General features: G+C 40.2%; 1 protein-coding gene across 27 annotated transcripts in view; it reads right to left on the bottom strand.

Moving 5' to 3' along the window:
- Nucleotides 1-24,724, bottom strand: part of LOC133657617 (ankyrin-3-like) — a 280,491-nt gene that overhangs the window by 73,180 nt on the left and 182,587 nt on the right. For 22 of the 27 annotated variants that reach the window (XM_062059155.1, XM_062059163.1, XM_062059154.1 and 19 more), the window contains 5 exons: nt 23,295-23,306; nt 13,770-13,857; nt 13,345-13,395; nt 11,300-11,409; nt 4,013-4,237 (listed from right to left, as the gene is read on the bottom strand). In XM_062059155.1, coding sequence (XP_061915139.1) covers nt 4,013-4,237; nt 11,300-11,409; nt 13,345-13,395; nt 13,770-13,857; nt 23,295-23,306 — 486 coding nt within the window. The remainder of the gene's footprint in view (nt 1-4,012; nt 4,238-11,299; nt 11,410-13,344; nt 13,396-13,769; nt 13,858-23,294; nt 23,307-24,724) is intronic. The other 5 variants (XM_062059142.1, XM_062059145.1, XM_062059140.1 and 2 more) reach the window with 1 other exon arrangement.

A 24,724-nucleotide genomic window follows, 5' to 3' on the forward strand; every position in this document is an offset into this window, starting at 1 on the left:
CAGTGTGCTTTATAACAATTAGGGAGGTTTGCGTCATGTTTGTCCTCCTACGGAAACCATATTAAAACAACAACTTTTTTTTTTTTCCTCATCTTTTTCCATTTTTCATACATTTTTAAAAAAGCTCCTGAGAGCCACTAGGGCGGCGCTAAAGAGCCGCGGGTTGCCGACCCCTGCTCTAAGAGAACATGCGTAAAATGTTTCATCTTTAAAGGAAACTGCACTTTTTTGGGGGGAGTTTTTCCCATCATTCACAATCTCTCTGCTATGTAAGACACACATGTCCATTTTTTATGCATTGTAATTTGTAATATACCGTATTTTGCGGACTATAAGTCACAGTTTTTTTCATAGTTTGGCCGGGGGTGCGACTTATACTCAGGAGCGACTTATGTGTGAAATGATTAACACATTACTGTAAAATATCAAATAATATTATTGATGTCATTCACGTAAGAGACTAGACGTATAAGATTTCATGGGATTTAGCGATTAGGAGTGACAGATTGTTTGGTAAACGTATAGCACAGGGGTGGGCAATTAATTTTTACCGGGGGCCGCATGAGCAACCCGAGCACTGCTGGAGGGCCACATCGACAATATTTCAATTAAATTTTGTTCAATATTATTTTTGATATATACCGTAAGATAAATAATAATAATAATAATAATAATTAATAATAATAGTAATACTTCAACATAGTGTGTGTAACAGCATTCCATGACTAATATAAATAAATTAACATTAATAATAAATGACAGTAAAATAAGCACACGTATGACTGAGGAGTCATAGTGTAACTTTGTGTGGTGTTTGAGTTGTCCGACTTTTTGTGTGGCCATAAACGCACCAGTGGTTTAGTGCTATGCGTGTTGGTGACAGATGACAAGTTGGTTTGTACGGCAGAAAATGACTAGTTTTTCGAGATAGAAGTGTTTTACTCATGTTTTTGGTGTGGTTATGTCCGAATATAAACAGTTTTGCTCAATAAAGTGATGGATATAATTCCTGTCCTCGAAGCATCTCGATAGACGTTAAAATAATTGAACGGTGTTCAATTGAACGGTGTTGACGAACACCGTTAGGGCCGCTTGTTGTCACTGTCACTCAAAGTTGCATTGCAAAATTACACAGAATAAATATGTTTATTTTGTTTAGAATTCAGATGGGATTGGATTTGGTGCGCGGCATATATTTGCTTTGCGCAGAGGACGCTTGAGCAGTGCGCAATTGCGCAGGCGTGCACCTTAGAGGGAACGTTGCTTGGCAGTCCATGTCTTGTTGGAAACACGCCATTCTTCATCAACTTTTCTCTTTTTAGCGTCTCGGGTGTAAACCGTGCATCACTTGTCGCTGCATGTGCACCTTCACTCGCAGGTTACACACGGACACACGCCCATAAATAATACTTTTCAAAATAAAAGCAGCACAGTTGTATTGCGCGCACGACATAGATGTTTTTTCAACTTTATTTTGTAATTTGCGATTGCAGCTGTTCACATTCACTCACAATCACGCACACGCATACGTCCACACGGAAGTAATACAAATAACGATTTTCAAAACAAAAGCAGCACCGTTGTATTGCACACTCGGCATAGATACTTTTTAAAATGTATTTTGTAATTTATAATTGGCCTCACGCGGGCCGGACTGGGACGCACAAAGGGCCGGATGTGGACCGCGGGCCGCAGAATGCCCAGGTCTGGTTTAGCATGTTCTATATGTTATAGTTATTTGAATGACTCTTACCATAATATGTTACGTTAACATACCAGTTGGTTATTTATGCCTCATATAACGTACACTTATTCAGCCTGTTGTTCACTATTCTTTAGACATTTTAAATTGCCTTTCAAATGTCTATTCTTGCTGTTGGCTTTTAGCAAATACATTCCCCCAAAAAATGCGACTTATACGCCAGTGCGACTTATATATGTTTTTTTCCATCTTTATTATGCATTTTCGGCCGGTGCGACTTATACTCCGGAGCGACTTATACTCCGAAAAATACGATACAGCAAGTACAAAGTGGCTAACATTGCAGCTAATGGCAGTAATTGATTGTGCTTATAAAGCTTGCTGAAAAAAAAACATCCAAAAAGCGCCAACAATAATATTTTGTGACTTGAATATTAACCAAGCATTAGCAATATTGTTTTTAAAGGCGCCAACGCCGAGGAACTACTTTTAGCGATCACAGAGAGGTAACTCGCTTGTGCTGCTTTGACGTATTGAGCTGCTGCATCGCCTCAGAGTTGGTAAAAGTTTGTGCTAAAATTATAAATCATGCCTCTCACTAGGAAGTTGTGGCCATAAACCGAGAAGATGGTCAACTTTGACAATCAACTTAGGCGACAAGACACGAAAAGACGCTCAATTGTGCACATTTTTTTCTTTTTTACCTGCGCGAGGATTATGATTAATTCTTCAAACGGGACGATATAAACATCCCATCAGTCGGTATCCCAGTGAGAGCAGACATTGTACAGTAAGTGATTGTGTTATTATGTTTGTAGTTTGTATTTCTTGTTTTAGCACTTAGCAATAGTGCTACTTGCTGGATCTGCTTATCACTCAGCTTCTAAAACTTACTGCTTATGTATACAGGCTCAAAATATAAGGTTCTGGATCACGATTAGTCCCAAAGTAGTCGTTGTTGGCGCTCATGAAGTCTGCCATGATTAGTAGTTGTTCTTGAGGGAAATAGCAAACGGTTGGTTGGGTAAAGTTTGTTTTGAACATGTTTGTAAGATTAATACCTTGTTATATTTGTTAAAAATGACCAAAATATGCAGATTATATTTGATATAAAATGTAAATATAATGTGCCTGTTACTACATATACTTGTAGTGTGTATATAAAACATCAACAGAGGTTTTTGGATGTTTTTTAGAGTGATTTATAGGCCGAATAGAGCTCCATTGTTAGCTGACTTTTGCTAACATTTATTTACGAGTTAGAATGCACAACAAAACGTGGGTGCTTTTTTCACAAAGGGATTGTGAATGATCAGCAACATTTAAATATGTAGTTCTCAACTTCCCCTTTAACCTGAGCTACCTCACATGGCCACCAGGTGTCGCACAGGATTCTTGAACAGGTATAAAAAAAAAGACATCTGAAAGTTTCAAGACTGGCTAAAGATTACGAAGCCTGCAGCAAGTCAATTGTTCCCATCTAAACTACCTCAGCCATCTTGTAGTGTGCCTTCAAAATCAACAGGGTTCTTAGATTAATTACAAATATCAATCCAGTTCATTTTTAACCTCACAAAACCACCTAGTGTTGAAAAAAATCAATAGGGTTCTTGCATCGGTATAGAATCACGGTTCCTGAAAGTTTGATGATGGCCTACAAAACTGTGGCCAGTAGATAGAGTGACTGATATCATCTTGTGGTTCATAGAGTGACTGATATCATCTTGTGGTTCATAGAGTGACTGATATCATCTTGTGGTTCATAGAGTGACTGATATCATCTTGTGGTTCATAGAGTGACTGATATCACCTTGTGGTTCATAGAGTGACTGATATCACCTTGTGGTTCATAGAGTGACTGATATCATCTTGTGGTTCATAGAGTGACTGATATCATCTTGTGGTTCATAGAGTGACTGATATCATCTTGTGGTTCATAGAGTGACTTATATCATCTTGTGATTCATAGAGTGACTGATATCATCTTGTGGTTCATAGAGTGCCTGATATCATCTTGTGGTTCATAGAGTGCCTGATATCATCTTGTGGTTCATAGAGTGACTGATATCATCTTGTGATTCATAGAGTGACTGATATCATCTTGTGGTTCATAGAGTGCCTGATATCATCTTGTGGTTCAACTACTTTGGTCTTCTTGTCCCGGATGAACAAAAACCAATAGGCTTTCTTTTTGAATTAGTATAGAAAAACAATCCATAAAAAGTCAAAGATGCTAAAATGTTGTACTATATTAGATTGCTGACAGGAAACATAAAACCTGCGCTACATTTGGAACTAAATGTGACCTACCCCAGAAACTGAGCCCCGGCCGGGCCGACCTCCACCAGTCGGCTGACCAGGCCCTCCCCTTCCACCATGGGTGGCGGGTAGGCCAGCTTGTGCCTCTTGGCCAGCCGACAGGTGATGCGCGTGGGTGCCGTGCACTTCCTGGGCGGGATGATGATGCGCATGCCGTTGTGGCGGCTGCCCCTCATGGACCCGCCACGGGCGTCCACCATGAAACTGACCAGGAACCTGCGGGGGAACAGAGAAGACCTTTTAACATGTATTGGTACGGAACAGTCTGTTTGGTACATGTATTGGTACGGAACAGTCTGTTTGGTACATGTATTGGTACGGAACAGTCCGTTTGGTACATGTATTGGTACGGAACAGTCTGTTTGGTACATGTATTGGTACGGAACAGTCTGTTTGGTACATGCAGTGGTACGGAACAGTCTGTTCGGTACATGTATTGGTACGGAACAGTCCGTTTGGTACATGTATTGGTACGGTACAGTCCGTTTGGTACATGTATTGGTACGGAACAGTCCGTTTGGTACATGTATTGGTACGGAACAGTCTGTTTGGTACATGTATTGGTACGGAACAGTCCGTTAGGTACATGTATTGGTACGGAACAGTCTGTTAGGCACATGTATTGGTACGGAACAGTCTGTTTGGTACATGTACTGGTACGGAACAGTCGGTACGGTACACTGAAATATTTTATTTTGTAATTGTATTCCTACAACAAAATATTGGTGGCACTTACAAAGACCAGACGGACCAACATCTTAAGACAGTACAAAAATATATAAACAGTACAGAATACGAGATTAAAGATAGACTAAGTAAAACTCGGTAGGGAATGTAAAGTATAAAGTAAAAGTAAAGTTTCGTAGTGAGTATAGAATACTAAATGATGCCATGATGGAGCAGTGTGGTGTAGCAGTTGGAACAAACACATTGCACTGTGGGGCGTGAGGGTCAGTGAATGCGATAACAGAATGAGGTTGGGATTAAGGGGTATGGTAGGACAATGGGTATGGAACGAGTGTGTGCGTGTCGGGGAGGGGGCAGTGGGGCAATAGAGGCTACAGCTCTGGGGTTAGCCTATTTGTCCTTGTTTTCATGGTCCTGCACCTCTTCCCCGATGGCAGTGGTACAAACAGTGAGTGTCCATGCAGATGGCTCTCGCTCTCCTCTGCATACGTACAGTGTCTAAGTCTGGGTACCACCCTGCATACGTACACAGTGTCTAAGTCTGGGTACCACCCTGCATACGTACACAGTGTCTAAGTCTGGGTACCACCCTGCATACGTACACAGTGTCTAAGTCTGGGTACCACCCTGCATACGTACAGTGTCTAAGTCTGGGTACCACCCTGCATACGTACAGTGTCTAAGTCTGGGTACCACCCTGCATACGTACAGTGTCTAAGTCTGGGTACCACCCTGCATACGTACACAGTGTCTAAGTCTGGGTACCACCCTGCATACGTACACAGTGTCTAAGTCTGGGTACCACCCTGCATACGTACAGTGTCTAAGTCTGGGTACCACCCTGCATACGTACAGTGTCTAAGTCTGGGTACCACCCTGCATACGTACACAGTGTCTAAGTCTGGGTACCACCCTGCATACGTACACAGTGTCTAAGTCTGGGTACCACCCTCCATACGTACACAGTGTCTAAGTCTGGGTACCACCCTGCATACGTACACAGTGTCTAAGTCTGGGTACCACCCTGCATACGTACACAGTGTCTAAGTCTGGGTACCACCCTGCATACGTACAGTGTCTAAGTTTGGGTACCACCCTGCATACGTACACAGTGTCTAAGTCTGGGTACCACCCTGCATACGTACACAGTGTCTAAGTCTGGGTACCACCCTGCATACGTACAGTGTCTAAGTCTGGGTACCACCCGGGACAGATTTCTCCTTTCCTCTGCTGTACCACACCATGCAGCCCTGGCAGAGGATGCTCTCCACGGTGGTCCTGTCGAGGAGCCAGACTTGCCTTCTTCAGCTTCCTCAGGCAAAACATCCTCTGCTCGGCCTTTTTCACCAGTTTGGAGGTGTTCAGTGCCCATGTCAGATCCTTGGAGATGTGAGTGCCAAGGAACCGGACAGAGTCCGCCTGCTCCACCTCCTCACCTCTGATGTGGAGTAGGGGTTGTGTTGTTCTCCTGGTCCTCTTGAAGTTTATGACCTCTTTTGTTTCGGTGGTATTAAGAACCAGGTCGTTGTCTGTGCTCCACTCCTCCAGGTGTTGGACTTCCTGCCTGGAACAGTTCTCATTGTTGTCAGCAATGGGGCCTACCACCGTAGCGTCTTCTGCAAATGTCACTATGGTGTTGAGGAGTGGTTGGGGGGCGCAGTCCTGGGTGAAGAGTGTGAAGAGGGCTGGACTGAGCACACAGCCCTACGGTGTGCCAGTACCCAGGATTACGGTGTCAGATGTCAGGTTCCCTATCCTGACATTCTGAGGCCTGTTGGTCAAGAAGTCCATAGTCCAAGGTTGGAGCGTTTATGGGGGACCACAGTGTTGACTGCCCTGCATCCTGACACACAGTATGTGTTTGGCTGCTCCAGGTGGGTCAGGGCTGTGTGAAGTGCAGTGGAGACAGCGTCCTCTGTAGATCTGTTTGGTCGGTAGGCAAACTGGTGTTAATCTAGGTTTGCTGTCCTTGAACTGGTGTTCATCTAGGTCTGCTGTCCTTGAACTGGTGTTAGCTAGGTCTGCTGTACTTGAACTGGTGTTAGCTAGGTCTGCTGTACTTGAACTGGTGTTAGCTAGGTCTGCTGTCCTTGAACTGGTGTTAGCTAGGTCTGCTGTCCTTGAACTTGTGTTAGCTAGGTCTGCTGTCCTTGAACTTGTGTTCATCTAGGTCTGCTGTCCTTGAACTGGTGTTCATCTAGGTCTGCTGTCCTTGAACTGGTGTTCATCTAGGTCTGCTGTCCTTGAACTGCTGTTAGCTAGGTCTGCTGTCCTTGAACTGGTGTTCATCTAGGTCTGCTGTCCTTGAACTGGTGTTCATCTAGGTCTGCTGTCCTTGAACTTGTGTTAGCTAGGTCTGCTGTCCTTGAACTGGTGTTCATCTAGGTCTGCTGTCCTTGAACTTGTGTTAGCTAGGTCTGCTGTCCTTGAACTGGTGTTCATCTAGGTCTGCTGTCCTTGTGTGCTAAGACAATCCTCTCAAAGCACTTCATTACGATAGGGCTGAGGGAGATTGGGCAATAGTCCTTTAGTGATGTAACAGCAGGTTTTTTGGGCACAGAAACAATGCTTATGGACTTGAGGCAGGTGGAGGACTGTGGCTTGCTGGGATGAATCGGTACAGAACAGTCGGTACGGAACAGAGGCATGCTGAGTTCCCACACGGCACACATTGGGTGAGGGAATGGAAGATTAAAACTGCGATTCTCTGGAACTACTTCTTTACATGCACAAACCATGGTCATGCTTACTTTTCAAAAAAATTAACCGTTTTTTTTATCATAATTATTGTTATTAGACTCTTCATTTTCTTATCATGAAACGTCATCAAACTTCCAAATGTCTTTCTGCACTTCTGCATTGGAGTTCTTAAGTGGGGCTTTAAGTACTTGTTCGTATTTTGGGGAATTTTTGATATTTATTGTTTACATTGCACAAATGGAGCAGTCCAAGACAAATTCTTGTGTTAAATCAGGGGTGTCCAAACTTTTTGACTTGGGGCCGCATTGGGCTGAAAAAATTTGGTTGAGGGCCGAAAGCCGACTGCAAGTGTGTGTGTGTATATATATATATATATATATATATATATATATATATATATATATATATATATATATATATATATATATATATATATATATATTATATATTTTGTGTTGGTTTGATTTTTATTTATTTTGCAACATGACTAGGGAAGGTTGTTTGCATTGGGTCATATAGGTAATGCTTAGGCTAATTTTAATTAAAGTTTATTGACCAGAATTACTAATATTGCCACTAGATTTCGACATAATAGAGGCATCAACATTGCAATACCCAAAACATTAATGCAATCTCCGTGTAAGTAAGATCCCTTCTAAAACTCACAACGTCTCGAGGGCCAAATTGAAGACATCAGCGGTCCGCAATTGGCTCGCGGGCAGTAGTTTGGACACAGGTGTTAAAACACACTTGGCCAATAAAGCTGATTGTGATGAGGTTGAGCCAATCAGTGACCACGATACTGAACAGCACGCTCTGATTGGTTCGCTCTCATCTGCTGGCCGATACTGTAGTATTGATATGTTTAGTTCATTTAGCCATGTTTATGCTTGAAAATGCCAAACTGAAACTACAAAATTATAGAATATGCTTTATAATTTAAAAAAATAAAATAATAAAATAAAATCTGCGATGTGGTGAAGCCACAATATTTGAAGCGCGATGTGGCGTGAGTAAAAGTGCAAAGGACAAAAGTAGCTGTCGAAATACTTGTGGCCTGACAGTAGCTTTGTTTACAAAACAATAACATTGCCAGCAAAGGAAGTTTAGTATTGAAATGGTGGCTAAATTTGAAGTACCAGTGAAATATTGGAACATACTTATTTCTATAAATGAGGTGTTCCAAAACTTTGGACCGGTAGTGTAAATAGCATTCAGTTTTATTGCACCCAAAAAGGAACCGCCTTACCAATGCATGATTATGATGTACCGTTACACCCCTACTGGACACCCAAACAAAGATGGTCAAATTAAGTTGACCAAACAAAAACAATGCTTTGAGTTCCGAGAGCTGGCTCACGTTAAATGCCTCAAATTACACACATGAAAGGAAACTGAACAGCGATGAGAGTTTAGTTTAGTTTGAAAATCATATTTTACCTTGAAAATCATTTTTTGTCTTGAAAATCAACTTTTACCTTGAAAATCATTTTTTGTCTTGAAAATCAACTTTTACCTTAAAAATAATTTTTTGTCTTGAAAATCAACTTTTATCTTGAAAATAATTTTTTGTCTTGGAAATCAACTTTTATCTTGAAAATCATTTTTTGTCTTGAAAATCAACTTTTATCTTGAAAATAATTTTTTGTCTTGAAAATCAACTTTTACCTTGAAAATCATTTTTTGTCTTGAAAATCAACTTTTACCTTGAAAATCATTTTTTGTCTTGAAAATTATTTTTTTGTCATGAAAATCAACTTTTAGCTTGAAAATCATTTTTTGTCATGAAAATCAACTTTTACCTTGAAAATCATTTTTTGTCTTGAAAATCAACTTTTAACTTGAAAATATTTGTTTTGTCAGAAAATCAACTTTTACCTTAAAAATCAACTTTTACCTTGAAAATTATTTTTTTGTCTTGAAAATCAACTTTTACCGTGAAAATCAACTTTTACCTTGAAAATCATTCTTTGTCTTGAAAATCAACTTTTACCTTGAAAATCATTTTTTTGTCAGAAAATCAACTTTTACCTTGAAAATCATTCTTTGTCTTGAAAATCATCTTTTACCTTGAAAATCATTATTTGTCTTGAAAATCAACTTTTACCTTGAAAATCATTTTTTGTCTTGAAAATCAACTTTTCCCTTAAAAATTATTTTTTTGTCATGAAAATCAACTTTTACCTTGAAAATTATTTTTTTGTCTTGAAAATCAACTTTTACCTTGAAAATTATTTTTTTGTCATGAAAATCAACTTTTACCTTGAAAATCATTTTTTGTCTTGAAAATCAACTTTTACCTTGAAAATCATATTTTGTCTTGAAAATTATTTTTTTGTCATGAATATCAACTTTTACCTTGAAAATTATTTTTTGTCTATAGCAAAAATGATTAAAAAACAAAAGTCTATGGAGTTTTCTGCAAAGGGAAAGGTCAGGGGCTCCACTAATTCAACGTTATGGTGACTTTTTTCATGTATTCATTTTTCATGCACTTATTTGCTATATTTATGTGACACATGTGGAAGGCCGGTCCGTGAAAATAATGCTCAAGTTAAGTTAAAGTAGCAATGATTGTCACACACACACACACTCGGTGTGGTGAAATTTGTCCTCTGCATTTGACCCATCACCCTTGATCACCCCCGGGGAGGTGAGGGGAGCAGTGAGCAGCAGCGGTGCCGCGCCCGGGAATCATTTTTGGTGATTTAACCCCCAATTCCAACCCTTGATGCTGAGTGCCAAGCAGGGAGGTAATGGCTCCCATTTTTATAGTCTTTGGTATGACTCAGCCGGGGTTTGAACTGACAACCTACCCACCTCAGGGCGGACACTCTAACCACTAGGCCAGTGTTTTTCAACCACTGTGCCGCGGCACACTAGTGTGCCGTGAGATATTGTCTGGTGTGCCGTGGGAAATTATGCAACTTCACCTAATTTATCCCAAAAATATTTTTGGCAAATCAATAATTAGAATCTGCCAATAATGTGCCGTTGCTTAGTGTCTGTGCTGTGTAAAACTCGGCAGGGTAACCACGTAATACTCCATGTCAGTAGGTGGCAGCATTGCTTTGTAAAAGTCGGAATGTGTCGGGTGAGACGAGGATGGTTTGTTGTGATCCCGATATGCAGACCACAGTGGGAGGCAGGGTGCAGGTAAAAAGGGTATGTAATGCTTAAACCCAAAATGAACGAAAGGAAAAGGCCATGCAAAACAAAAGTCAAACTGAACTGGCTACAAAGTAAACAGAGACAGAATGCTGGACGACAGCAAAAACTTACGGTATCCACAAAGTACATCCGTACGTGACATGAAAATCAACAATGGCCACACAAAGAAGGATAGCAACAACGTAAATAGCTTTGCTTGCTAACACAAAGCAGGTGCGCGGAATAGCGCTCAAAGGAAGACATGAAGCCACTACAGGAAAACACCGGAAAGACAGGAAGGGCCACCAAAATAAGCAAGACAAGAACTAAAGCACTACACACAGGAAGACACCAACACACTCAAAATAAGACACGACGACTTGGTGGAGTTAATTTTTTAAAGTTTTCTGCTGGTGGTGTGCCTCCGGATTTTTTTTATGACAAAAATGTGCCTTGCCTCAAAAAAGGTTGAAAAACACTGCACTAGGCCACTGAGTAGTCCACATTAAACCGCTCCCTGATGGGGACCCCTGCAGTAAATGAAGCTTTAATGACAGCCTAGAATCAAATCACGGCAATTATGAAGTGAACCTATTTTGCCAAATACATTATGGGGGGTTTGGAGGGTTCTACTGTATTGTACTCAGTATGCTGTGCATATATTTGTCTTTAGACTTCTGACATGAGGATGTGACATTTGTGCATCAATGGTGTGTATGTACATGTTGAACACGCGCTTACCCGGAGTGGATAGGGCTGGACGCGATGTTGTGGCTGTGGTCCACCATGTCTGGAGTCCAGCTGTAGCGCCGCATACAATCAGAGTTGTAGTCTCGGGTCACGGCCAAGTGCTGCAAACAGGAAGCGGCAGGTTGACAAAGAGTTGTGGCGTTCAAGAAGGAGAGGAGTGAATGGAAGTTAGATGTCGGGTTGCAAAATTCCGGGAAGATTCAAAGTTGGAAACTTTCCATGGGAATTAACAGGAATACTAAAATGAATGGGAATAAACATTGAATGCAACATGCTAGATCTTGCAACATGATTATTAGCTAAAACAACCTGATTTCATGCAAATTCAGTAGAATTCCAACCCTGCACTGTGCATTCCTCCATCACATGCGCAGATAATTGCCAGCATGCTACACACACACTACAGCAGGGTTATTGAGGCCACACTAGTATTTGAGCCCAAGGACTTCATCCAGTCAGGTAAGTGTTGATGATATTACTGGGGTAAACATATTTGATCTGTGGTATTTAAGTTTAATAGAGGTGTAATTTACAAGAATACATAAAAAAATAAAAAACATATACCTTATTTTTCGGAGTATAAGTCGCACCGGCGGAAAATGCATAATAAAGAAGGGAAAAAACAGATATAAGTGGCACTGGAGTATAAGTCGCATTTTTGGGGGAAATGTATTTGATAAAAGCCAACAGCAAGAATAGACATTTGAAAGGCAATTTAAAATGTGTAAAGAATAGTGAACAACAGGCTGAATAAGTGTACGTTATATGAGGCATAAATAACCAACTGGTATGTTAACGTAACATATTATGGTAAGAGTCCTTCAAATAACTATAACATATAGAACATGCTATACGTTTACCAAACAATCTGTCACTCCTAATCGCTAAATCCCATGAAATCTTATACGTCTAGTCTCTTACGTGAATGACATCAATAATATTATTGGATATTTTACGCTAATGCAGTGTTTCCCATAAACTGCTAAGATACCTGTGGCGGTGGGGGCGTGGCTATGGGCGTGGTCACCATGACATCATCGAGTAATTTGCATAATTTACTACAATATGATTTTTTCTAAAAAGGCTAAAAAAATGTATACTTACTAATTAATAATAACAGTTTTGTTTTAAACGTCCATCCATCCATTTTACAATATAATTACAACACTTTATGTACATATTTATATACAGATTTGAACAATAAGTTATTCACTGAAATATATTTATTAATTGTGGTTCTTACAAAAAACATATCTTATAAAATATAAAAGCTAAAATGTCTCTTAAAGCTCTGCCCCTTTAATTAGTGCATACTAAATAATGTAACTTTAGCCTACTACTACAACCACATTATTTACCAGCAACATAATTTCTCTCTTTCTATCCCCTCCTGCTCCGGCCCGGCTGCACCAAATGATAATATAAATACATTTAATAAAGTCAAATACAAATAAGGCAACAAGAGAAGTATCCAACACTTCTCTTTTGTAAAGTAAATCTGAACAGCCGATATGGGCATCTACATCAACTATATGATTTGCCTGAGAAGCTGGACAGGACAAAAAAAAAAAAAAAAAAAATAATAAAAAAATAAAAATAAAAATAAAAATAATAATAAAAAAATAAAAATTAAAAAATTTAAAAAAATAAAATAAAAATCTATTTGTGGCGGACGTAATTCTTTCGTGGCGGGCTGCCACAAATAAATGAATGCGTGGGAAACACTGAAATGTGTTAATCATTTCACACATAAGTCACTCCTGAGTATAAGTCGCACCCACGGCCAAACTATGAAAAAAACTGCGACTTATAGTCCGAAAAATACGGTATTGTAATTCCTCATTAATTCCCATGGACGGTGTCCAACTTTGAATAATCATAAAATGGTCTATTTCCAAACTTCCCGAGGTAAATTTCCGGAAATTTACCGGAAACTTTCCACCCCTTTGCAACCCGAGTTGGATGCCGTGTGATAATCAACTCAACAAATGAGAAATATTTCAATGACAACATGAAGATAGGTGACTACTTTATACCTTATTGAGCGGGTCCACCAGGTAGGAAATGTCTTTACAGACACTCTGAAGCTTCAAGGGGGGAAAAACAGTCAAAAGTTGCACATTAAAGATGAGACAAAGTTTAACGCTGAGTGCATGAAGTTATTTGCGATCTTGGGCGATGTCGTCATTGGACGACATTGTTGATGTAATAGAAGTTACAGTTTCTGGTTTAGCTCCTGACCACCATAACAGAGGTAGGACTGCAGAGATTTTCCATGAGAAAAGAAAGTAGGAAGAGGAAGAGGGAGGGGAGATACTCCCCCGAGTCAAGGTGCTAGATTATACACAAGTTCAGCAAAAAGTAGCACACTGGAAGACAAAGCGCCGTATGAATCTGTTATTTTTTTATAAGATCCCCGGTGTGAGGGAATAAACTTGCTTGATACGGTGGTGTGCCTTACCGTGTCCTTGGTGGGCGCCAGGATCTCCTCGATCATCATGCTGTCGCGGGCGAAGGAGCTGCGGTTGAGGGTGTTGGACCTATCCGAACTGAAGGAGCGGAGGCGACATGTTACCGCGGCAACCACAAGCCACACAGAAGACAAGAAGCAAGGATATAAAGTTACGACATGCAACCTCCAGGGAACGTCTAAGTGGGCGGACGCACTTTGTCCAGAGAACTTTTACTACAAGTACAATCGGAAAGGTGGAGCTTGTGTGGACTGAGACTTCCGTTCAGTTTTGCAACAGATCCCTAAAAACAGCAAAGTCATCCAGAAGCTGTCTCTCGGTTAATTGGATTGGAAAAATTGGCAAGCATCCCCGCCACTAGATGGCGTAGCTACTGTCACTGTCAACCCCTGTGTAAAAAGTTCCTGTGGTTGTGTAAATTTGAATTGATTTTATGAAGTAAAATATCATTATGATTGTGTTTTTGACTTTGAGTCTAATATTTAATTACATTTCATATCAGAATTTTTGGAATAAAATTGTCAGAATAATTGTATAGAAGTTATCGCACAACTTGTGTTCCCATGAGTTCAGGCTGCCCTGCGAGAAGACAAAAGCTGTCTTTGATCTTATCAAGCAAAAGGCCTACCGCTTGTAAACCTCCACTGTGTGCGACGGGATGCGACGTGGAGGTGTCGGTTTCTTTGATCTATTGGACAGCCACAGGAAGACCCGAAATCTACAAAGCAGAGAGGGGGCAAACCTGACACGGCTCCAAGCACCTTTTGGAGAAAATATCGAGTGAAATCTAATTAATGTTATTACATTTCAAATGAAATGCACTTCCTGTCAAAGTGAGCCTTTTTTTTGAGACGATCTCACCACAAGACGTTTAAACAAGAATGTTTGTCTCCTTCCACATCGCTCATCTTGTAAAACTCCATGGTGGATGTAAGAAAAGGTCTTTTGTTATCACTGGACAAGTAAGAAGAACGCAGCTATATTACAAAATAAAATGAGCTAGCACAGAAAAAAAAGAGACTAAGTAGCAACATAAAGTTGTTTTCTGTTGGCAAGGATATTTTAATGTAGGAGTGTTAGTTAGCAGAAGTAGTCTGACACGTTTGTGGACCAAATAAAGAAGCAGGGAGACATGGAAGTAGCTTTCCTGACCAAGTATCATTGACCCTGACTTTCTGGTTTCGGTTTGTTAAAAATGAAATACAAAATAATACTTCATTGGGAAATACTAAAGGAGCAAAGTATATTACAAATATATCAAACTGCAGAGCTCAGCGTGTTCTGCACAAAGAGAAGCCCTTCTTATTCATCAGCGCCTGCATGTCCCACCATCAGAAGCCCTTCTTATTCATCAGTGCCTGCATGTCCCACCATCAGAAGCCCTTCTTATTCATCAGCGCCTGCATGTCCCACCATCAGAAGCCCTTCTTATTCATCAGCGCCTGCATGTCCCACCATCAGAAGCCCTTCTTATTCATCAGCGCCTGCATGTCCCACCATCAGAAGCCCTTCTTATTCATCAGTGCCTGCATGTCCCACCATCAGAAGCCCTTCTTATTCATCAGCGCCTGCATGTCCCACCATCAGAAGCCCTTCTTATTCATCAGCGCCTGCATGTCCCACCATCAGAAGCCCTTCTTATTCATCAGTGCCTGCATGTCCCACCATCAGAAGCCCTTCTTATTCATCAGCGCCTGCATGTCCCACCATCAGAAGCCCTTCTTATTCATCAGCGCCTGCATGTCCCACCATCAGAAGCCCTTCTTATTCATCAGCGCCTGCATGTCCCACCATCAGAAGCCCTTCTTATTCAGCAGCGCCTGCATGTCCCACCATCAGAAGCCCTTCTTATTCATCAGCGCCTACATGTCCCACCATCAGAAGCCCTTCTTATTCAGCAGCGCCTGCATGTCCCACCATCAGAAGCCCTTCTTATTCAGCAGCGCCTGCATGTCCCACCATCAGAAGCCCTTCTTATTCAGCTGCGCCTGCATGTCCCACCATCAGAAGCCCTTCTTATTCATCAGCGCCTGCATGTCCCACCATCAGAAGCCCTTCTTATTCATCAGCGCCTGCATGTCCCACCATCAGAAGCCCTTCTTATTCATCAGCGCCTGCATGTCCCACCATCAGAAGCCCTTCTTATTCATCAGCGCCTGCATGTCCCACCATCAGAAGCATTTATTCATCAGCGCCTGCATGTCCCACCATCAGAAGCCCTTCTTATTCATCAGCGCCTGCATGTCCCACCATCAGAAGCCCTTCTTATTCATCAGCGCCTGCATGTCCCACCATCAGAAGCCCTTATTCAGCAGCGCCTGCATGTCCCACCATCAGAAGCCCTTCTTATTCATCAGCGCCTGCATGTCCCACCATCAGAAGCCCTTATTCAGCAGCGCCTGCATGTCCCACCATCAGAAGCCCTTCTTATTCATCAGCGCCTGCATGTCCCACCATCAGAAGCCCTTCTTATTCATCAGCGCCTGCATGTCCCACCATCAGAAGCCCTTCTTATTCATCAGCGCCTGCATGTCCCACCATCAGAAGCCCTTCTTATTCAGCATCGCCTGCATGTCCCACCATCAGAAGCCCTTCTTATTCAGCTGCGCCTGCATGTCCCACCATCAGAAGCCCTTCTTATTCATCAGCGCCTGCATGTCCCACCATCAGAAGCCCTTCTTATTCATCAGCGCCTGCATGTCCCACCATCAGAAGCCCTTCTTATTCAGCACCGCCTGCATGTCCCACCATCAGAAGCCCTTCTTATTCAGCAGCGCCTGCATGTCCCACCATCAGAAGCCCTTCTTATTCAGCAGCGCCTGCATGTCCCACCATCAGAAGCCCTTCTTATTCATCAGCGCCTGCATGTCCCACCATCAGAAGCCCTTCTTATTCATCAGCGCCTGCATGTCCCACCATCAGAAGCCCTTCTTATTCATCAGCGCCTGCATGTCCCACCATGGGAGTTACCAGGCAACTGAGACTCACTGACAACTCCTCTCCCCTACCAAGGCAACATCCTCTTTCCTTTTCTACTTCCTTGGCCTTGGTTACGCAATGTTTCAATCTGTTCCTTTGGTGTCACATCACTTGCCAGCATCCCGTCAAGCCTCCATCTCTTTCCTTTGCCTAAATAAGTTGCTTTCATTGCCTTTTCTCCCCTCTTCCGTCTGTCTTCTTTCAATTCTGCTCCATTCCTCAGCCTGCCCTCCTTTACAGTGTGCTGCTCTGCACATTACCCTGATTATCCTCCCGGTGATTTATAGTCTAGTCTTCAGGACTCGTCTTTCGGCTTCCATGTGGAGGATTTAAAGGCCTACTGAAAGCCACTACTACCGACCACGCAATCTGATAGTTTATATATCAATGATGAAATCTTAACATTGCAACACATGCCAATACGGCCGGGTTAACTTATAAAGTGACATTTTAAATCTCCCGGGAAATATCCGGCTGAAACGTCGCGGTATGATGACGTATGCGCGTGACATAGTCAGTTTAACGTAAGTTATGGTACCCCGTAGAATCCTATACAAAAAGCTCTGTTTTCATTTCATAATTCCACAGTATTCTGGACATCTTTTGCAATTTGTTTAATGAACAATGAAGGCTGCAAAGAAGACAGTTGTAGGTGGGATCGGTGTATTAGCAGCGGACTACAGCAACACAACCAGGAGGACTTTGTTGGAGAGCAAACGCGCTAGCCGCGACCTCACCTTGACTTCCTACGTCTCCGGGCCGCCAAACGCATCGGGTGAAGTCCTTCGTCCTTCCGTCGATCGCTGGAACGCAGGTGAGCACGGGTGTTGATGAGCAGATGAAGGCTGGCTGGCGTAGGTGGAGAGCTAATGTTTTTAGCATAGCTCTGTGAGGTCCCGTTGCTAAGTTAGCTTCAATGGCATCGTTAGCACAGCATTGTTAACCTTCGCCAGCCTGGAAAGCATTAACCGTGTAGTTACATGTCCACGGTTTAATAGTATTGTTGATTTTCTATCTATCCTTCCAGTCAGGGGTTTATTTTTTTTGTTTCTATATGCAGTTAAAGCCCGATGCTATCACGTTAGCTCGTAGCTAAAGAGTTTCGCTGATGTATTGTCGTGGAGATAAAAGGCACTGAATGTCCATTTCGCGTTCTCGACTCTCATTTTCAAGAGGATATAGTATCCCAGGTGGTTTAAAATACAAATCCGTGATACACAAAAGAAAAAGGAGAGAGTGTGGAATCCAATGAGCCAGCTTGTACCTAAGTTACGGTCAGAGCGAAAAAAAAATATGTATTTCACTGCATTCTAGTCCGTCACTCTAACGTTCCTCATCCACAAATCTTTCATCCTCGCTCAAATTAATGGGGTAATCGTCCGAATAACTCTAGCTGCGTTGAAAACAATAGGAAAATATGAGGGAGTGAACAACTGACAACGTCACGCTACTTCCGGTAGGGGCAAGAGTTTTTTTTATCAGAGACCAAAAGTTGCGAACTTTATCGACGTTGTTCTATACTAAATCCTTTCAGCAAAAATATGGCAATATCACAAAATGATCAAGTATGACACATAGAATGGATCTGCTATTCCCGTTTAAATAAAAACAATTCATTTCAGTAGGCCTTTAAGGGTTTGTTGCGTTTCCACCTCCGTGTGATTAAAGTTGGGGCATCTCCACTAATGCTTACAACATAATACTTCAGCTCGAGCCGTGCAACTTTTGCTTTCTCTTATTGACAACCTTTCAGTGACTACACTGTTCCTAGCAACACACCTTTCAGTGTTCAAGTCTGAAAAAAGGGGTCATTTTAGGCAAATGGAATTGAAGCGTTTTTATTACAGTATATCATAGGGGTGTAACGGTACACAAAACGTGCGGTTCGGTACGTACCTCGGTTTAGAGGTCACGGTTCGGTTCATTTTCGGTACAGTAAGAAAACAACAAAATATACATTTTTGGGGTTATTTATTTACCAAATTTGCAAAATCTTCCATCAAAAATATTTTTCTTAGTGTAATATTTGATGTGAAGTAATGGGAACCTTGGATAGGTCAATAATTCATAATAACATTGATTTTGATTCAATATTATGTTTTGAGCAATGACAGTTTGAAAGAAAAAAAAAACAGCTTTGTTTTATTAGTCAACATTGCAACTTTTTCTAAATTACATTTAACCTTTAAGCTTTTTTTTAATTTCACTTTTGTTATGTTTTTGTTTATTTGAATAGTATTTTTGGAATGTGCCGTGGGCCTTTAAAACATTAGCTGTGGGCCGCAAATGTGGGCACACTTTTGACACCCCTGCTATAGATAATAAAACATTAAATGTGATAAATCTATGGATAAAAAGCAGAGCCTGGCGACGCATGCGCGTTTATCATAACTCTCTCTCTCTCTCTGTCTCTGCCCCTCCCTCACCAATTTGTTTTGTTTTTAACCCCTTCTTAACCCTGAACGTACATTGAAAATGCACACAACCCTAACTCAAAATGCCGGACATTTGAGGCATTTAAGAAACTCCGCAAAAGAGGACATGTCCGGTGAAAAGAGGACGTATGGTCAGTCTATCCTAGCCCTTTAGCTGCTAGCATGCCGTGTGTTGTGCCTCGGTGTGCATTGTTTACACAACGTGCGTTACGCTACTTAATATGTCCGTGTGGAAACTTGTTCGGTACACCTCCGAACCGAACCGGAACCCCCGTACCGAAACGGTTCAATGCAAATACACGTACCGTTACACCCCTAGTATATCATCTACAGGGGGTATAGAAAGTAAACTTGCATATACAGCATATTTTAGTGTAGTCAGTGTACAGTTTTTATAGCAGTACAGATGTACTATCCACTAAAAAGGAGTCAACACAGCCATTCTTGTGAAACTAGTAGGGGGGCACAAAAAAAATAAATTCACATCCAACTAAGAATGTATATCGTTAAAATTTTATCGGTACAATATGTAATATGTGGAAATAAATACGTGAAAAAATGCATTTATATTAGCACAGATTAAACCATAACACCTCCAACACGATGTTCTGCAACATCTCAGCAGGGAAGTCTTTTATCAACGGCTGTTTTTGAAGTCTTAAAGAAATCAGTGTTTCCCACACATTCATTTATTTGTGGCGGCCCGCCACGAAAGAATTACGTCCGCCACAAATAAAAACATATATATATATATATTTTTTTTGTCCTGTCCAGCTTCTCAGGCAAATCATATAGTTGATGTAGATGCCCATATTGGCTGTTCAGATTTACTTTACAAAAGAGAAGTGTAGGATACTTCTCTTGTTGCCTTATTTGTATTTGACCACTACTGTTTTCTGTTTATTTGTTACTAACTGTGGCAGGACACCTCTGCCTCTGTTTCACTTTATGTTGCTGGTAAATAATATGGTTGTAGTAGTAGGCTAAAATTAAATTATTTAGTATGCACTAATTAAAGGGGCAGAGCTTTAAGAGACATTTTAGCTTTTATATTTTATAAGATATATTTTTTGCAAGAACCACAATTAATAAATATATTTCAGAGAATAACTTATTGTTCAAATCTGTATGTAAATATGTACATAAAGTGTTGTAATTATATTGTAAAATGGATGGATGTATAATAACAAAACTGTTATTATGAATTAGTAAGTATACATTTTTTTAGCCTTTTTAGAGAAAATCATACCATTGTAGTAAATTATGCAAATTACTCGATGATGTCATGTGACTACGCCCATAGCCACGCCCCCACCGCCACAGGTATCTTGGCAGTTTATGGGAAACACTGTAAGTCAAGTATGTGTGCAGTGCGAGGTGAAATGCAGTTGTCATCTTCTGTGTTTGTATGCATTACAATTACTCAGCTGGAAGTCATGTTTCTATATGGCAGGCATGTGCAGAGAACATACCTTTTACAGGATACATCATATCACATAAATAGATACAATTAATTAGCAAGTTATGTGGCTGTGCATTTTGTAACAACAGGAAATATATTTGTGTGGATGTTGCACTCAGACGTATTTGAGTGATGAAGAGGAATGTATGTATGTGTGTGTGTGTGGTGTGTATTATATACATAAAAAGACTGTGTAATGCTGGATGGTCCAGTTTGTAGTCAAGAGACAGAAACAGATTCTAACTTGCTTCAAAAAAATGTTTTGAATTATTATATTACTTAAATTTTTCACTTTTTTGAGTGAATTACTATTGGCCTGTGGATGAATGTATCGCCAGGAGGACGGCGGGTAAAAGGTGGTAAGTAAAGTGCCTTCACTTCAAACTGACACAACCTGCGTGACTTCGAGGAGGAAATGTTGCTGTGTCACACACTTTGGTGTGGTGTTGCTTCCTTATTGGTCATTATTCACAGCTGATTTGAATGTGTAAGCAGCGGCAGCTCAACTGAATGTGACAGCGTGTCATAATTACGTCGGTCAGCTGGAACAAATCTTCACGGCCCTCAAGGACCGACCTAACTAGGAACTGGTACCAAAAAATACTGGTACTTGGTATGCATCGTTTTTGTCTTGAAAATCAACTTTTACCTTGAAAATCGTTTTTTGTCTTGAAAATCAACTTTTACCTTGAAAATCATTTTTTTGTCATGAAAATCAACTTTTACCTTGAAAATCATTTTTTGTCTTGAAATTTTTTTTATTTGTCATAAAATCAACTTTTACCTTGAAAATCACTTTTTTGTCATGAAAATCTACTTTTACCTTGAAAATCACTTTTTTGTCATGAAAATCAACTTTTACCTTGAAAATAATTTTTTTGTCAGAAAATCAACTTTTACCTTGAAAATCAACTTTTACCTTGAAAATTATTTTTTTGTCATGAAAATCAACTTTTACTTTGAAAATCAACTTTTTCCTTGAAAATCATTTTTTGTCATGAAAATCAATTTTTACCTTGAAAATTATTTTTTGTCTTTAAAATCAACTGAAAATTATTTTTTGTCATGAAAATCAACTTTTACCTTGAAAATTATTTTTTGTCTTGAAAATCAACTTTTACCTTGAAAATAATTTTTTTGTCAGAAAATCAACTTTTACCTTGAAAATCAACTTTTTCCTTGAAAATCATTTTTTGTCTTGAGAATCAACTTTTACCTTGAAAATAATTTTTTGTCATGAAAATCAACTTTTACCTTGAAAATACTTTTTTGTCAGAAAATCAACTTTTACCTTGAAAATCAACTTTTACCTTGAAAATTATTTTTTTGTCTTGAAAATCAACTTTTACCTTGAAAATCAACTTTTACCTTGAAAATTATTTTTTTGTCATGAAAATCAACTTTTACCTTGAAAATCAACTTTTACCTTGAAAATCTACTTTTACCTTGACAATCACTTTTTTGTCTTGAAAATCATTTTTTGTCAGAAAATCAACTTTTACCTTGAAAATTATTTTTTTGTCTTGAAAATCAACTTTTACCTTGAAAATTATTTTTTTGACAGAAAATCAATCAATCAATCAATGTTTATTTATATAGCCCTAAATCACAAAAGTCTCAAAGTTGAAAATCATTTTTTGTCTTGAAAATCAACTTTTACCTTGCAAATTATTTTTTTGTCTTGAAAATCAACTTTTACATTGAAAATTATTTTTTTGTCTTGAAAATCAACTTTTAGCTGGAACAAATCTTCACGGCCCTCAAGGACCGACCTAACTAGGAACCGGTACCAAAAAATACCGGTACTCGGTATGCATCCGAATCGCGATTCTTATTCATCGTGTTTCTAAATCAATTCATCATTTTTAAAAATCAATTTTCAAAAAAAGAAACAAAAAACATTTTCTTTGTTTTTCTGTATAAGAATCAGTCTTTAAAATTTAATTTTTAGGCCATTTCCACGGAACCAGAAGGAGCTTTTCTAACCGGTTTTGAAAAAGTTTGATTATAATTATTATACCAAATAATAAATTGAGAGGATCGGTTTGAATCGAATCGTGATCCCAGGACTCGGTTAAAATTGTTAGGATAGCAGGATAATTGAGTACATGGGTAGTGGTAGCGTCACAGCTAGGGATTGGTACAGTACCAATTCCTGGTACTTGGGAATTGATACCAGTACTCAACGGCGCCAATTTTTCAAATGTGTTAATAAATGTTAATAGTTTAAAAACAATGTTTTTCTATGGGGCATGAAACAATACTCTCTTGAAACACCACTCTGTGCTGCATCATGGACAAAATAAGTTTGTCTGAGCCCTGACGTATGGGCCTGATCCCTGGAAGTTGCCACTCCAAAGAAAACCACATCACAGTTCACAGGAACAGCACACGGAACTCAAAGTGGACAAAAGCAGGAGGGCCTCCATTGCGAGGTTGAGGTGAGAAAAGAAGGTGATGACACGAGGCATCAGAAGAAGACAGAGACACAAGTCCACCACAAACACACACTGGGTGACACACGGAGGGGGAGGGAAGCTCTCTGTGGGCGTTAATAGGATTTAAGGGTGTTAGTTTAGGGGGAGTCACAGTGGGGATGGACGCCATTGAGAGCTACAAAGGAACTCCTCTGGTCTTACCTGATTCTAGGGCTAGAGAGAGAGAGAGAGAGAGAGACGGCGTGCCGGACAAAAAAGACAAAATAGGAAAGCATCAGAGAAAGTCTGGATTGGAGGGTTGAGAAAGCCTCATGTGTGTAAGTGAACAGACATGAAAATAATCTGCAGTCAATAACAATACTGCCGATATCAGAAACATCATCTGGATATTAAACTGCAAGCTGGTATGGAATACTGCAGTCTCCAGACAGTTACTGTCACACTTTGCTGCAGACAGTAAGGAGTACAGTAGATGTACAGTAAAGCCTTGGTTGTTCCAGTCAATTGGTTCCCATCCTGACTGTGTAAATACATTTGGTTCCCATCCTGACTGTGTAAATACATTTGGTTCCCATCCTGACCGTGTACCGTATTTTTCGGACTATAAGTGGCAGTTTTTTTCATAGTTTGGCCGGGGGTGCGACTTATACTCAGGAGCGACTTATGTTTTAAATGATTAACACATTAGCGTAAAATATCCAATAATATTATTGATGTCATTCACGTAAGAGACTAGACGTATAAGATTTCATGGGATTTAGCGATTAGGAGTGACAGATTGTTTGGTAAACGTATAGCATGTTCTATATGTTATAGTTATTTGAATGACTCTTACCATAATATGTTACGTTAACATACCAGTTGGTTATTTATGCCTCATGTAACGTACACTTATTCAGCCTGTTGATTTATTTTAAATTGCCTTTCAAATGTCTATTCTTGGTGTTGGCTATTATCAAATACATTTCCCCTAAAAATGCGACTTATACTCCAGTGCGACTTATGTTTTTTTCTTTCTTTATTATGCATTTTCGGCCGGTGCGACTTATACTCCGGAGCGACTTATACTCCGAAAAATACGGTATATACATTTGGTTCCCATCCTGACCGTGCAAATACATTTGGTTCCCATCCTGACTGTGTATATACACATTTGGTTCCCATCCTGACTGTGTATATACACATTTGGTTCCCATCCTGACTGTGCAAACACATTTGGTTCCCATCCTGACCGAGCAAATACATTTGGTTCCCATCCTGACTGTGTATATACGCATTTGGTTCCCATCCTGACCGAGCAAATACATTTGGTTCCCATCCTGACTGTGTATATACACATTTGGTTCCCATCCTGACTGTGTATATACACATTTGGTTCCCATCCTGACTGTGCAAACACATTTGGTTCCCATCCTGACCGAGCAAATACATTTGGTTCCCATCCTGACTGTGTATATACACATTTGGTTCCCATCCTGACCGAGCAAATACATTTGGTTCCCATCCTGACTGTGTATATACACATTTGGTTCCCATCCTGACCGAGCAAATACATTTGGTTCCCATCCTGACTGTGTATATACGCATTTGGTTCCCATCCTGACCGAGCAAATACATTTGGTTCCCATCCT

The sequence above is a fragment of the Entelurus aequoreus genome, linkage group LG09 (assembly GCF_033978785.1).
Source record: "Entelurus aequoreus isolate RoL-2023_Sb linkage group LG09, RoL_Eaeq_v1.1, whole genome shotgun sequence".
NCBI lineage: Eukaryota > Metazoa > Chordata > Actinopteri > Syngnathiformes > Syngnathidae > Entelurus > Entelurus aequoreus.